The 13,910-nt window shown below is 33.8% G+C and overlaps 2 protein-coding genes across 4 annotated transcripts in view; both read left to right on the forward strand.

Annotated features, from left to right (window-relative positions):
- The first annotated feature begins 721 nt into the window (after nucleotides 1-721).
- mtm (myotubularin) lies at nucleotides 722-5,675 on the forward strand. Its single transcript, XM_065344948.1, has 13 exons — nucleotides 722-997; nucleotides 1,231-1,347; nucleotides 1,430-1,540; nucleotides 1,604-1,822; nucleotides 1,934-2,044; nucleotides 2,122-2,274; nucleotides 2,361-2,677; nucleotides 2,746-2,876; nucleotides 2,965-3,140; nucleotides 3,230-3,337; nucleotides 3,413-3,597; nucleotides 3,693-3,891; nucleotides 3,978-5,675. Exons 2-13 carry the CDS (start codon nucleotides 1,249-1,251, stop codon nucleotides 4,125-4,127), a joined length of 1,959 nt encoding a protein of 652 aa, XP_065201020.1. The 5' UTR covers nucleotides 722-997; nucleotides 1,231-1,248; the 3' UTR covers nucleotides 4,128-5,675.
- A 436-nt stretch (nucleotides 5,676-6,111) lies between these two features.
- Nucleotides 6,112-13,910, forward strand: part of LOC135832010 (uncharacterized) — a 42,655-nt gene continuing 34,856 nt past the window's right edge. Inside the window, exons 1-2 of one of the 3 annotated variants that reach the window (XM_065344950.1) lie at nucleotides 6,112-6,295; nucleotides 7,330-7,406. In XM_065344950.1, the coding sequence (XP_065201022.1) occupies nucleotides 7,353-7,406 (54 nt within the window). In that variant the 5' untranslated portion in view covers nucleotides 6,112-6,295; nucleotides 7,330-7,352. Of the gene's footprint in view, nucleotides 6,296-6,516; nucleotides 6,735-7,329; nucleotides 7,407-13,910 lie in introns of those variants that run through there. The other 2 variants (XR_010556263.1, XM_065344949.1) reach the window with 2 other exon arrangements.

Raw genomic sequence — 13,910 nt, forward strand, 5'->3', positions numbered from 1 at the left:
TTTTCAAAAATTCACCAAAAATCGAAAAACGCACTTTAGCACTTGAAATTTTGACAGGTCATAAATTTTTGCATGATCTTTCGATCTACCTTTGTAAGGTTTGAAAAATTTCGTGCAAGTTCTATGTTCAAGCGCAAAATCTGCGATTTTGGCTGACCTGTCATTTGTCAATCAAAATGGCCGCCATTTTGTAAGTAAGGCCAACTTTTTTTTGGCAAGTTTGCTTTAAAATGTTCCTTAAGATGTCCCCTTTAAGAAAAAAGTTGTCCCGGAGGATCGGCGTGGGGGGGGATTGCAATTACTCCTATTGTCATATGCCGGACTATACTCACCGCAAAATTTCGATTTCGAGCAATTTCAAATCTCTCAGTAAAAATAAAAATCAAAAATTAAATTACCGGCAATAAAATTTTGATTTCAAACAGTTGACTTGACTTAAAACACTCCCCGTGTATGTTGAGATGTTTGATAATAATGAATTTTTGAAAATGAAAAAAATAAAAAATTCAAAAATCAAAATTGTAAAAAAGAATTCAATATCAATATTATTCAATTATTCAATATTCAAAATTAAAGAACGACATGAACGAAATAAACAGCTGTTACGCATCCCGCGTGCAAAAAGAAAAATCGCATCATCGATTGTGACGATTGTTGATTGAACTCGAATCGGAATCGAAATTAGGGTGATATCGAAATCGAAATTCGCGATATGAATTATGAAAATTGAAAGATAAAAGATGCTAAAAAAAATTCGTCGGAAGTGATCATTTTATCATCAGGACGTATGAACAGAATCATTTAATTATTAATAATATATTAACAGTACTAATTATTCTAAAGCGGAGGGCTTGTGTGAATTATTTATGGAGTAAAATTTTTGATGGTTTTTGTTTGAAAATAATTTTCTAATTGTTTTGTTTGTCTCCCAGCGATTACTTGAGAACTTACCTTGTATCATGATTTCTTGATGTGCAATATTCTGTCCTGATTCAAAGTAAGTTGGGCTGATTTTATGTATATTATGTTGTTCATTCAACTTTTTATTAGCTGTCATCACGCGTGATTGTTTCGTACCATAAGCTGGACTTGGTTAAAATAAGTAGTACATATCTACGTATTCGCTTATTACATTCCATAGTTATAATTATAGTGTTACATAATCATCGGCTTTCAAGTTAACTTTTCATTGTTCATTTTGTAATGGTATTATTTTGGAATTTCATTTAGAAAGAATTACAAATTACCATGGAACATCGCAGGGTCTTATCAGAAACCAACCATCATACCAGTTCTGATTCCGATTCTAAATCCAGTTCCTTGAATTCCAAATTGGGACAGGAATCGGTAAGTGTAATTTATGTAAAAATGATTTGAAATATTACGATCTATGTAATGCTGTACTTCAATGGTTTTCATAATGATGCAGGTTAGTTCCGGTAAAGCTTCTTATTCCATTACCAAAAGCCCTTGTTCCTCTAGTTCTACGTCAAATGACAATTTAGCTAATGTTTCTTTCGATCATAAATTAAGGAGCAAGGTAAAGTCATTGAAAAATTGCCTTGATTTTTTGTTTGTTATTACTGAATGTTATCGATTTTAGAATGCTACTTTGGAGGGTACAAATGGAGCTTCTTCGAACAGGCCTGACGATCCGCCATTATTACCTGGTGAAAAAGTCCAAGGGGTAGCACGAGAAGTGACATATTTATGCCCATATAGTGGACCTACCAGAGGTGTTTTATCCGTAACTAATTATAAAATTCATTTTCGCAGTATGGATAGGGATACTTTGTACGTTATTGAAGTTCCACTAGGCGTGGTGAGTTTTATTTTCATAAAATCAAACACTCCGGTGTTCATGATTTAACTTGAGATATTTGGATGATTGAGGTGTTATACTAATATGTACCGTAAATGTGGTTTTCCTCAGGTTAGTCGAGTGGAAAAAGTTGGAGGACAATCCCTTAGTAGAGGTGAAAATTCTTACGGTATCGAATTATTTTGCAAAGACATGAGAAATCTTAGGTTTGGTCACAAACAGGTATATTCTATTGTTGATTAATGACTGTTTGTGTGTTCATGAACTCAGTTGGTGATAACATTTTTTGCATATCCCAGGAAAATCACTCGCGACGTAACGTTTTCGAGAAATTACAACAGTATGCATTTCCATTATCTCATAAATTACCTCTTTTTGCTTTCGAATGTTCTGAAACTTTCCCTGAAAATGGTTGGACTGTTCATGAACCAATTGCCGAGTACAAAAGAATGGTATTGAACTATGTTCAACCTCACTTATTTACTATTCTTTTCTGTTTGTGGCCATGGAGTTTACGTTTAGATGTGCATTGTTTCAGGGTGTTCCTAATGAGATGTGGAAAATTAGCAAGATCAACGAAAACTACGACTTTTGCGACAGTTACCCAGCTATCTTAGCGGTACCAGCGCAAGCGACTGATGATGAATTGAGACAAGTTGCTGCTTTCCGTAGCCGCGGACGAATCCCTGTACTTTCATGGATTCATCCTGAATCGCAAGCTACGATTACACGATCTTCTCAACCTCTAGTAGGCGTTGGTGGTAAAAGATGTCGAGAAGATGAACGATATATTCAACTTATAATGGATGCTAATGCGCAGTCTCATAAATTATTCATCATGGATGCGAGACCTAGGTAAAGCTCAAAGCATACAAATAATGTGTCTTCTTACATAAATTTTTATTCGACTGTTGGGTGCTTAGTGCAAATGCAATCGCTAACAAAGCTAAAGGAGGAGGTTACGAATCTGAAGATACTTATCAGAATGCCGAAGTTATTTTTTTGGATATACATAATATCCACGTTATGAGAGAATCGTTAAGGAAGTTGAAAGGTAAATAACTGTATTATACATATTATAAGGATAGAACTTGACTCATAATGTAGTTTTCCCGATGATTAATATTCTGTTTTTATTTCAGAATTGTGTTTCCCATTGATTGACGAGTCGAAGTGGTTATCAGGTGTTGAATCCACGTACTGGCTCAAACATATCAGATGTATATTAGCAGGTGCTTGCAGGATTGCAGATAAAGTTGAAAATCATAAAACCTCTGTTCTTGTTCATTGTTCTGATGGTTGGGATAGAACTGCTCAAGTATTTATTTCTACTCTAAAAACACCTCTCCGGTTTTGTAACAAAACTAATTTTCAGAATTCGTTTTTTGTTTGTTTTTAAAATTCTAGCTTACAGCATTAGCTATGATGCTGTTGGATCCTCATTACAGGACAATTAAGGGTTTCGAAGTACTAATAGAGAAAGAATGGTTGAGTTTCGGCCACAAATTTCAGCAGGTTCGGCTGCATAAATTATAAAGTTAGTTTACTTGATTAAAGAGAAATTTAAATCTTTTGTTCCAAAATATTTAGCGCATAGGACACGGTGATGATCATCATTCGGACGCAGACAGATCTCCAGTATTTTTACAATTTATAGACTGTGTTTGGCAAGTTACGAAAATGTTCGAGCATGCTTTCGAATTCAACGAATTGTTTTTAATTACAATCCTAGACCATTTGTACTCCTGCCGTTTTGGTACATTTTTATTTAATAGGTTCGTAAGTACATATTTCTTCGATTTCACCAACTAAGTAAAAAACGAAGTACCTAGTTCCGTTTATTGATGAATTTTTCAAAATATTAATTTAGTGAACGTGAAAGACTGCAAGAAGGAAACGTTAAACAGCGCGCTATTTCGCTTTGGTCTATGATTAATAGCGACATAGATGTTTATAAAAATCCTTTATATCACCATGTACCTCATAGTTTGGATCCGGTAGCCACGATGCGATACATCAAGTTATGGAAAGGCCTGTATTGCCGATGGAATCCAAGTATGCGTCCACAGGTCTGTGTTGAATTTAAACTGAAATTTCAATTTATATTGAAAATTTCCGTACACGTACTTTACTAATCATAGTTCCAACTTTTTAGGAAGCTATTTATCAAAGAATGCGTGAATTATTAGCGATGCGAAATCAGTTGCAAAGTAAGGCCGAAGACAAGAAAAGAGATTTGAAAACGCGAACGTCGCGTACATCGAATGCGACACCAACTCGAATCACCTCGCCTATGCACGTTTAAGTAACGGAACAATGGTCTCGATCTCGATTGAAAATTCATCAATGATGTCAAATCTTTATACCTATTTGAATCACGAACACTTTTGAAAACATTTTTTAAAATTCTGATTGTAATTAAGTTTTTAAAAAGATGAACATGAGATTTAAAACAAACCCTAGTTCTGATAGACGAACTCTTTTAGAGTGAGGTGGATTATATACATATTTCGTAAAATAACGCTGTTGATTCGTGGTAGAGTTCACCTCTCAGGTGAACATTCAGTTGTTGATTATCTGGGGTTAGAAACGGGTGCCATTTAATCGCACGACCAAAAAAACAAGTATCACGACAAGCGTTTCAAAGTTTCACGGCTGAAAAATGCATTCCCGACCAAAAAAGGTTTACCCAACCAAAAATGGTTTCGCACGACGAGATAAGTCATTCAACAACAAATAAATAAATTCACGACATTTTATTACTTTCACCTGTCATTTAAGGCGAACAACGACGACATTTCAAAGTCAGAAAAATACATATTACCGACGAAATTAAAAATTTAAAAAATGCTAAAATTTGATTGGAAATACAAAAAAAAGGTTAAAAAACCAAGTACGAATAAATATTCATTGAAGTAGAAGGGCTTTTGTAGCCTTTGTGGGTCGGCCCCTCTTCCTTTTCTGCCCCAATGGAACGCCTATTATTTTTTTTCAAATTGGCATTTGAAAGTTTCGATCCAGATTTAAGGTACTTGAAATTATTTTTTCGAAATTTTGAAAATGTGTATTGAAGGTCCACATCAGGGTCTCGGAAAACATTTTTATCATATTTTTAATTTTAAGTCATTCCCTTTTTTATCCATATGCATTTGAAAAAACAAAATTATAAGACCTTTTTGCAGTGACTTTTTTTTTTGCGTAATTTTGGTCAAAACAGCTGGAAATAATTATGTGAAAAATCATATTTTTTCCAGTACTCTTTCAAAAATGATGAACAAGTTGAAGAAAAAGACTGAAACTAGTACATTTTCTCGCCAGATGAGTAAAACAAAGACTAAAATTGGAACATTAAAATTTGCGGGAGGGAAAATATTTTAAAAATAGCAGTGAATTGGGTTTTCATCTCTTGAAATCATGATAATTTGGGTGAAATTTTATTATTTTTTGTTCGTCGTGAATAATGTTATGCAGTCGTGTTTATTGTTATCTCATACTACATCCTCCGTCGTTCCTACCTACTTTACTGTCGGGCTTTATCCTGGCGTGAAAGTTGATATTTGATTGTCGTTCATTCAGCCTTTTTGGTCGTTACGTATGCTCGTTGTGATACTTGTTTTTTTGGTCGTGCAAAATATTAGTACCCGTTAGAAACGTATGCTTTTCAATTAAGTGATACTGTAATATTGAATTTTTTTAAGTAACTGATCAGTTTATTTTTAAAAGAACGTGACTGATGATAGGCATTTTAATTGATGAAAATATATTTTCGCCCAACTGGTAAAATGCATGTGAAGTATTGAGGAACACCCAGGTACATACTGCATACCTAGATAATTATAAAATTTTATTAATATTTGTTTATTTTGTTTTTTTTTCTTTGACTTCTTTATTATTCAAGTTTTATGATTTTTATTTTTTGTTTTTTATTATTATTTTTTCACTCAATACATTCGTATAATGATTATTAAAAACTATCTATTTAGTGCGTGCGTGATTAATCTAACGCCAAAAATTATTACTACCCATTTATTATTTCAATAATTAGTATAAATGTTATTTTTCATTGAACTTTCTATTTTATGTTCTGAATAAAAATCGAAAGCAGAATTTTACAAGAATGTATTGTATTTCATATAATGTATTCATTTTTCTGTAAGTTCAACTTTTTTCTGTAACACGAAACGTTAAATTTTACTGATAACCGCGCAAACCTAGTGCTTATAGTGACTCATTATCTTTGTTTATGAACAACAGGTAGGTACAACGAAACCTTACGTATTCTCTGAAATGGAACAGGGAAATATCCCATTCAAGAGAGAAATACCTGTTGCAGTTGTAATTCGTAGATCCTTAAACATCAAGAATTTTTAATACTGCTAGTTGCAAAATTAATGCATTGTGAGGTGAGGAAGTACCTATCCGATTCATGTGACCTGAGAAGTAACTCGGGGGAAATTTGAAACAGCCAAACAGGTATTTAACTAAAACTAGCAAGTTAGTGTGCACTTTGAGCTTTGCTATGCGGGTAACTTTTAAATTACTTAAATTCTACTGAAATTATGACGTGGAAGTGCAAAAAAAATGTGAAAAATTGATAAGAAAATTGTAAGTAAATTGGTAGGTAGAGGTACTACGTGTACGTACTTACGTAACCACGATTCATTAAAATTCTATGTACGAGTAATGACACGTCATTAGGTCTTGGGTTATTAGTTGTGCTGTAAAACAATGACGATGATATTATCAAACAGAATGACAAAAATATGTGAAATTGGGTCATGGCAAAAGTATAGGTGATTGAAAATTTTAGAGCATTTAATGTTTTCTCAGTCGAGTCGAATGAAGCAGACGCATCTGTGAATTTTCCGCATGAGTGATATGTCGTTATATCTAATGTGTGGAGTAAATGCAGGTACGTGAAAGTATGTATTTGAATACTTGATAATAATGTGATTGCTGTTCAATTCCTTAGAGGTACTTAATTCTGAATTTAATTTATTATTATACACGTAGAGATTATGTATATGATTAGGTGTACTACCGCGGAGCGGTCACCAATTTGAAGTAGGTACGTAACGTTGTGGTCATACATTATTTTAAAAATCCCCCAAAAAAACATCGTTTTTTGCAGGGCTAGACGGACCGGCGACCGTTAACTTAAAGCTAAGGAAGTCCCCCTCTTTTAATCATCGGAACTGATGATGCTACAAAGCGGTTTCTTCTGTATGTACGTACATTGATGGAGGGGGGAATTTTGGGTGGGAGAGTAACGAAATAACCAACTCACTACCTGTAGATACGCCGATGCATTATTTTTACTAATCATTTGAATTTGAATCTATTGCTATCTTGACTAGAATAATCATTGAGAATAAGATCGTGTTTTTTGGGTTTCGCGATGTGTTGGTGATCTGCGTCAAGTGCTGATTTATTGTTCGAACATCCGTTTTCTTTTGCGGTATAATTACAATTTGTTTGTGTTAACGCGGTGGTGTTGTTTTTTTTAGATATAATTGATAACGATACGAAAATGAAGGAAACATTTTGTTCATACACGGATTTCAGTGAAGATGAAACAAAAAAGGTAAACCAAGTGCCTATACTACTTATAATAGCTTTAGAATGTGTTATCTCCTATAATGAAATCAATTGAATATTAAGGATTTAAGCCAGAACTAATGTCTAGATAATTATACATGCGTACATAAATACACACCTACCTACATAGTACCTACCCAGCGAACCAAACATACCTGCCTAAAGTTTTGTACAGATTTTCCAATGAGAAATTAAAATCAGTTGGTCTTAATTTGAGTAATGTGGTAAGCAAAATTAACCCACTGTCGCTGGATGCAAAATGCAGATTTTGATTCGGTAGTCGGTACTCATAGGTATGTGATAGTGCAATTCAAGGATGAAATGATGCCGTAGTTACTTTGTGAAGCTCCTTCAGGTCTATCTGATTGAAAGAATGTTACAGATTTGTACTTCAATCAAATCAACCCTTCTAAGAAAGGGTTGTTCGAATGTAAGGGTATACCTACATTGGCACAGATGTATTCGCACCTTCGAGCACTACCTATGCTAAAAAATACTCTCATTTATAATTCAGTCTTTCGAATGTATTTTGGCTGTACGAGGAGTATCTACTAGCCCTACCCATGCAAAGTGAATGTATCGTTGACCATAGATGAATTTAAGTATTGAAAAAAATTAATTTCGCAGGCATTTAGCTTTAGCATTTCTGTGCCAGACATATCACATATGCGAAACAGTGTTAGATTAAAAACACGTTTTTATGAACTGGTTTATCCTACGATGTGTACATATATGTACCTATACGTATATAGTTACATTTGCTCACTTGCCCACATCATTTTTTTTCTCTCGAAGACCCTGTAAGAAGTACCTACATAATATTTTAAAATAGAAATTATGCGAAAAGAATAGGTACTGGCTAAGTAGCTATGTATACCTTGATTGAAGCTGAAATAATACCATGTACGAGTATTTCCTTCGCAAATCGCATTTCAATTTTCTCGAAGAAAAATTTGACCCCACTCGCGAATAAAACTGATTTATTATCATTAAGTACGAGTACTAATTTGTCATTGATGTAATCATAGTTCTCGTGCATTCGTACTTATTTGCGTCTGTCATTGGATACTCATTCTTCATTTTTTATTAACACGATGATCAGATTGATGGATCGATTCTTAATGCGATTTTATACCTATATGTACTTTTCATTCCTCGTACCCATAAGTCTATACATGTAGAGAAAATGCAATCAAAAGTAATACGCTAAATTAGATTTTCTTTTGATATCACGTATACCTACATGATTGCTCTTGGTCAGTTTCTTTTAAGAAATTTTCCACTGTTGAATAAATTTTTACCTGACTTGGTGCATTGTTTAAAACTCTTTACCCAATTCCTCGAAACACAAATTGAAAAAAGAAAAAAAATAGTGTACCTTCTCTGTACCTATTAACTGATCAGCCGATTCCCATTTCCGTGCTAATTCTATGTAAATTTTTCTAAATGGAGTATTTTTTAATGAGTAAGGTTTAATTATACGATTACTGGATGTTAATAGGTAGGTACTGCTAGGTAGGTAGGTAGGTAGGTGAGGTATGTTCTAGTTCGGAAACGCTTAGTGGGCGCAGTAGAGTTGTCCAGATGCACGTACGTACCTCGCTAGACCTCCATACTCTACCTATCAATCAATTACTGTCGATCGACATCCACAGCCACACCATTAAAATGAGTACGAATATGTTACCTATGGGCTGTGTTGAATTGTAGATAAAGAAATGTAGCGGTGCTTGGCATACATTACATATGTACCATTACCAACATTATGCTACCTATGCGTTTGACGCATGGAGAAAATTCAATAAATGATGACATTATTTTATATACGAGTACCTTCAATCGTGCATGGACCTATATTTAAAACAGATGTAGGAAAATTTTTGTGAATACTTTGTCATTCGATCCGATGATTTGTTGATTAATTGCATCGCACTTTCATGCAACAATTCAGATTGTGAACTACAGGAAGTGCCGTAAAAGTACACATTGTAAACTGATGAAAATGTAACAATACGGAAAAAATGACTGAATTATGGAGGTATTTCCACCGTAATGCTTGTGATATTTCATTTCCCTTGAATAAGAACTCGTCTAATTTCATTTAAGGCAATAGATAAAGTACCTATCTACTTGTATTGTGCATAATATTTTTTCAGTTAAAGTCCTTCAGGTTTCTAAAATACACATATGCGGGGTTTAGTTATTAGAAATGGATCATCTCTTTTCAAGTGGATAATCTTCTGAACTCGTGATAAAAAAAAGTCTACGGTTTTTTAAAACTTCTGTGCAGATGCCACAAGAATTCAGCACAATCGTCTTCGTTTAGGTACTTATCAAAACATCTCCCCTGAAGTCTACCTTTCGTACGAAATTGTAAGATCTTTAAGATCAGTGATCACAAAAATCGTATTAAGAAATAGGTAGTACCTACGTATGGATTATACCTACGCCACGCGCCACTTCTTTCTTTTTTTTCTCTCCGAGTAAATATTTACTCACTTACTATTTAGATGTTGAGCATTTTCTGTACGTACAGCGATTCAATCGTAATAATGTTGTTTATATGCAAATTCAAAATTTCTTTACAATTTCGCAATCCATTGTTTAGATACGCACTAATTATTACGTACCATAATTACTATTTCTTACTCATTCATATGGTGCATGTACATACACTGTACTATACAGGTACCTACCTACAGAACATCGCGAGTGCTTTATATTCCAGTAAATTAAACAATTTCACGCTTCGAAGATTTGATAAATCAAAAATAAAGTTCGCTGAATATTTGTTAAAAAGGTTACTTACCTCATAGGTGATTAACCTACAGCTACTTGGACGTTCAGATGGTAATTATTCGGTTCATCTTTAAGACGCGTTGTTCAACACTGATTGAACTGTAACTCTCGAATATGTTGATAGTTGAGTAGGTCTAGGTACCTGTTTAAAAATTAGCCATAAAACTCTCCTTTGCGAATTCTTCAATTAAGAAGATGAATGTTAAGGTGAAAAAAACAAACAAACAAAATCATGGCCCGGTGTACTTAGAATTAGGACCTACCTATTTATGTCTTGAAGAATGTACGAATAAAAAAGACGGGTAATTAAATAACACGGTCAAGAAGCTTCGCATGGAACATTCATAATGCTGCGACGCTTTATACAAGCGTAATTTGTAGCGATACATCTCGAAAAATATACATATAATAATAAAATGCGAACGTCTGTGGTCCGGCCATTAAACCAGAACTTCCTTGTAATTTTTTACTAGTTACCGTCGAAATATCTTCACCATTTCCTTTTTTTTCCTTCGCCTTAATGATGAACAATACCTACGCGTAAACATGAATAGCTGTAGACTGTCGAATTACACACAGAAGTGTATTGTGGTTTACGGTTGTCAATTTCTTGTTTTGCTTTCTGAGCACAGTTCCATAATATCCTCCGTTATTAGGAGTACGTATCATTAGGAAAGGATGATGCTAATTTACGGTATAAAAGCTCAACTAGGTACTTACGTGCAAAAAATAAAGACGCAAGATTTTTTATTATGCAATTATTGTAATGTAATCTCAGGTGCTGGTGTATAAGATAATCATAATCATTTTGCCTTTTATGAATGACATACGTAGGTAGATATACCTACTTATTTTCCATCGTAGGTACCCATTTGAAGATTTTTTCTTTCTAAATTGTATAATATATTTACATTGTACACACATAGGTGCATTACAAAGTAGGTAACTATAAAATTGAGTTCTATAGGTAGGTATTTATAATTTAAGATTTTTTAAAAATGGAACTTCAATACTTATGTATTTTTTTATGAAAGAAATAACATGCAGGCAACGATAACTTCCATAGAAGGAAGTTTTAAATGCTGAAATAAAAGTTTCCTTCTAATTGTCGGTAACATGGCTAAGTGTATACCTACATATAAATTTAAATTTAGGTTCGAAGAATGTTCAGTTAGTCTGATAGGTATTTGATTAATCATAGTCAACAGTAAAAACGATCACTCCAGTCTGTGCCCGTTAGTCAATTCATACTGTTCCTTATATATTTACTCGTATATATCCCTATCTGTGTCTTGTTCTTCTGCCCACCATAATGAATGTAGGTATTTCAATTACACTCGAATTAATAATTACGTTTAAACTGAAGTACGAACTAGATGGAAATATTGGAATCTTGACAGTCACGAATGCTAATAGCTCGTGCATTTTCGTCTGCGTATTAGTTTCCAACGTCTACAAGAGACTAGAGAGAGACCTTCAGTCTTCACCCACATTCCTAAAGTTTAATTATGCCATTTTTAAGGAGTTGTAGAACTAGTTATAGCCAGTGTAGCCTACCCGATTTAAATGTGTTGTTTCATAATTTAATGTGTTCATCTTGCAGATTTTTTTCTATACCGATCTGATTAAATGCGGACCGTGCAAAAATTTGGGGTGTCTGCCTACTTCTGTTTTTTTTTGCGCAAGCTAGATGATTTAAAAAATTATTTTGTTCTGTTTTTTTTTTCATCTTCAGCAACTTGGGTAGATGGATAAGATGGACAAGGTACCTGTAATAATATGCCGTATTCGTCTCGAAAAAGAATGTGTGAATTCATGCGTAATACTTGGAATAATGAGTGTTATTGTATTGTAAAAATTTAAATCTTAAATTATGCAAGGAGAAAGATTCTTTGTTGAAAAGCGTTGATAGTGAAATCTTTGGGTTTTGCATGAAAATTGAATAGGTATACCTATCTACCTATGTGCAGTTCGTGTACAAACATTATCAGTTGCCTAGTGTACATATAAAGAATTTTGGTTATTTAAATTTGTAATTGCTTTATTCAACCTTGCTCAGACAAGAAAATGTAAATTTATTTCGTGCTGTTTGCTGCTTTGGGGAAAAGTTAAGTCTCCTCTACTCTTTTCGAGCAGCTATAACATAACCCTTTATTTTATCATCTGTATGTGTCTGAAATGAAATAGGTATACCTAATGGAATTTCGTCGTTGAATAATAAATCCTGGATATTATAGTCACTGTAAAATGCTGGCTTCTGAAATATTCTAGAAATTATTTATTACGATTCCAAAAATTTTCAAAAAATAATTGTCTGACAATTTTTAATTTTTATGGACTTTGAGGCTTTCTAACAATAGTTGCCTTTATTCGTTGAAAACGAAAAAATGAGATTTTTTAGGTTACCACAGCTAAGGTTTATGTGAATGTACTTAATCAATATGAGTAAAACGGTCAACAATTTTACAAGATTTGGATCAATCGCGTAATTTAGCATAAATATATTGTCAGTCTGAAGAGCACTTATTCTCGTTTTCTTACCATTGATAAACCCCCCCAAAAAACTTGTAGTATGTACTTAATAAAAATAAAATGGAAAAGTTGATGATATATCTTTCAATTTTGTTCAATTTTTGAACTTTTATGCGAATTCAAACGTGAAATATCTTCTCTTACCCTCAAAATAGCCCACCATGTTGTATTGCGATGTGAGGAAAGAAATTTAAGAACACCCGCACCCATGGATTTGAAAAAGTTGTTCAAAATCTGAGAATAAAAATTACATATCTACTAGAATACATTTCCTCGAGAATAGTTTTACTTACCTAGGTACTTATTTCGACAAGATTTATGAATTTTTCTTCCGCTGTTAAGAAAGATAGGTATTTTTATCATTCACGCCAATTTAAAATATTCAAATTCAGTCTTCCTATAAAGGAACAGAATTATGTACATGGCTAATCATGTAATGCCCTGTGAGAGGGATATATGCCGTTCCTGTAAGGGATATTAGGGACAGATTACCACCCTTGTGGTGGTAACACTGAACAGCGTCGCGAGCTGGACGTCGAGTCCGGTGATCGGCGCTGCGGCCGTTATTCGTCATGTACTACTGTGTAGTGTCGGGTCAGTTAATGTGAATTTATTGGGCACGTTTTACGTGAACGGTTAATGTGAAGTTATTATTTCTTTGTAAAGTTAATGTGAGTTTATATGGTTAATTTGAGTTTATCAGTGTATTAATTGTGTTAAACGGTTCCGCCGAAGAAGGCAATTATTATATTTGTTTCGTGTAATTATCATATTATGTGTAAATCGACATGTAACGTAATGAATACATAATTCTACAAACACCGCGTGTCGTGTATTATTCTGTGTAATATTATTTACCAATCTAGCCGGGGTAAGTCTCTTCTTAATCCATTATAGGAAGTCAGCATAAAGTAATATTTCACATTGGCGCCTAACTGCAATTTGAAATTAAATTTAGTGCATTTTTCCTGCTTATACACGCATCCGCGTGAGCTTAATTTGGGCTCCCTGGCCCAATTTGCATGATAAATACTGCGCTAAATTTATCTAGATAATATTAGGAGCTTTTTTCGCTTTTGTTCGTGTGAATTTTCCGGAGAATAAGCGCCCACAAAAGGCCGAAGAAAAGTTCCCGCGTTTTTAGATAGAAGAAGTGCGT

The sequence above is a fragment of the Planococcus citri genome, chromosome 1, assembly GCF_950023065.1.
Source record: "Planococcus citri chromosome 1, ihPlaCitr1.1, whole genome shotgun sequence".
Classification (NCBI taxonomy): Eukaryota; Metazoa; Arthropoda; class Insecta; order Hemiptera; family Pseudococcidae; genus Planococcus; species Planococcus citri.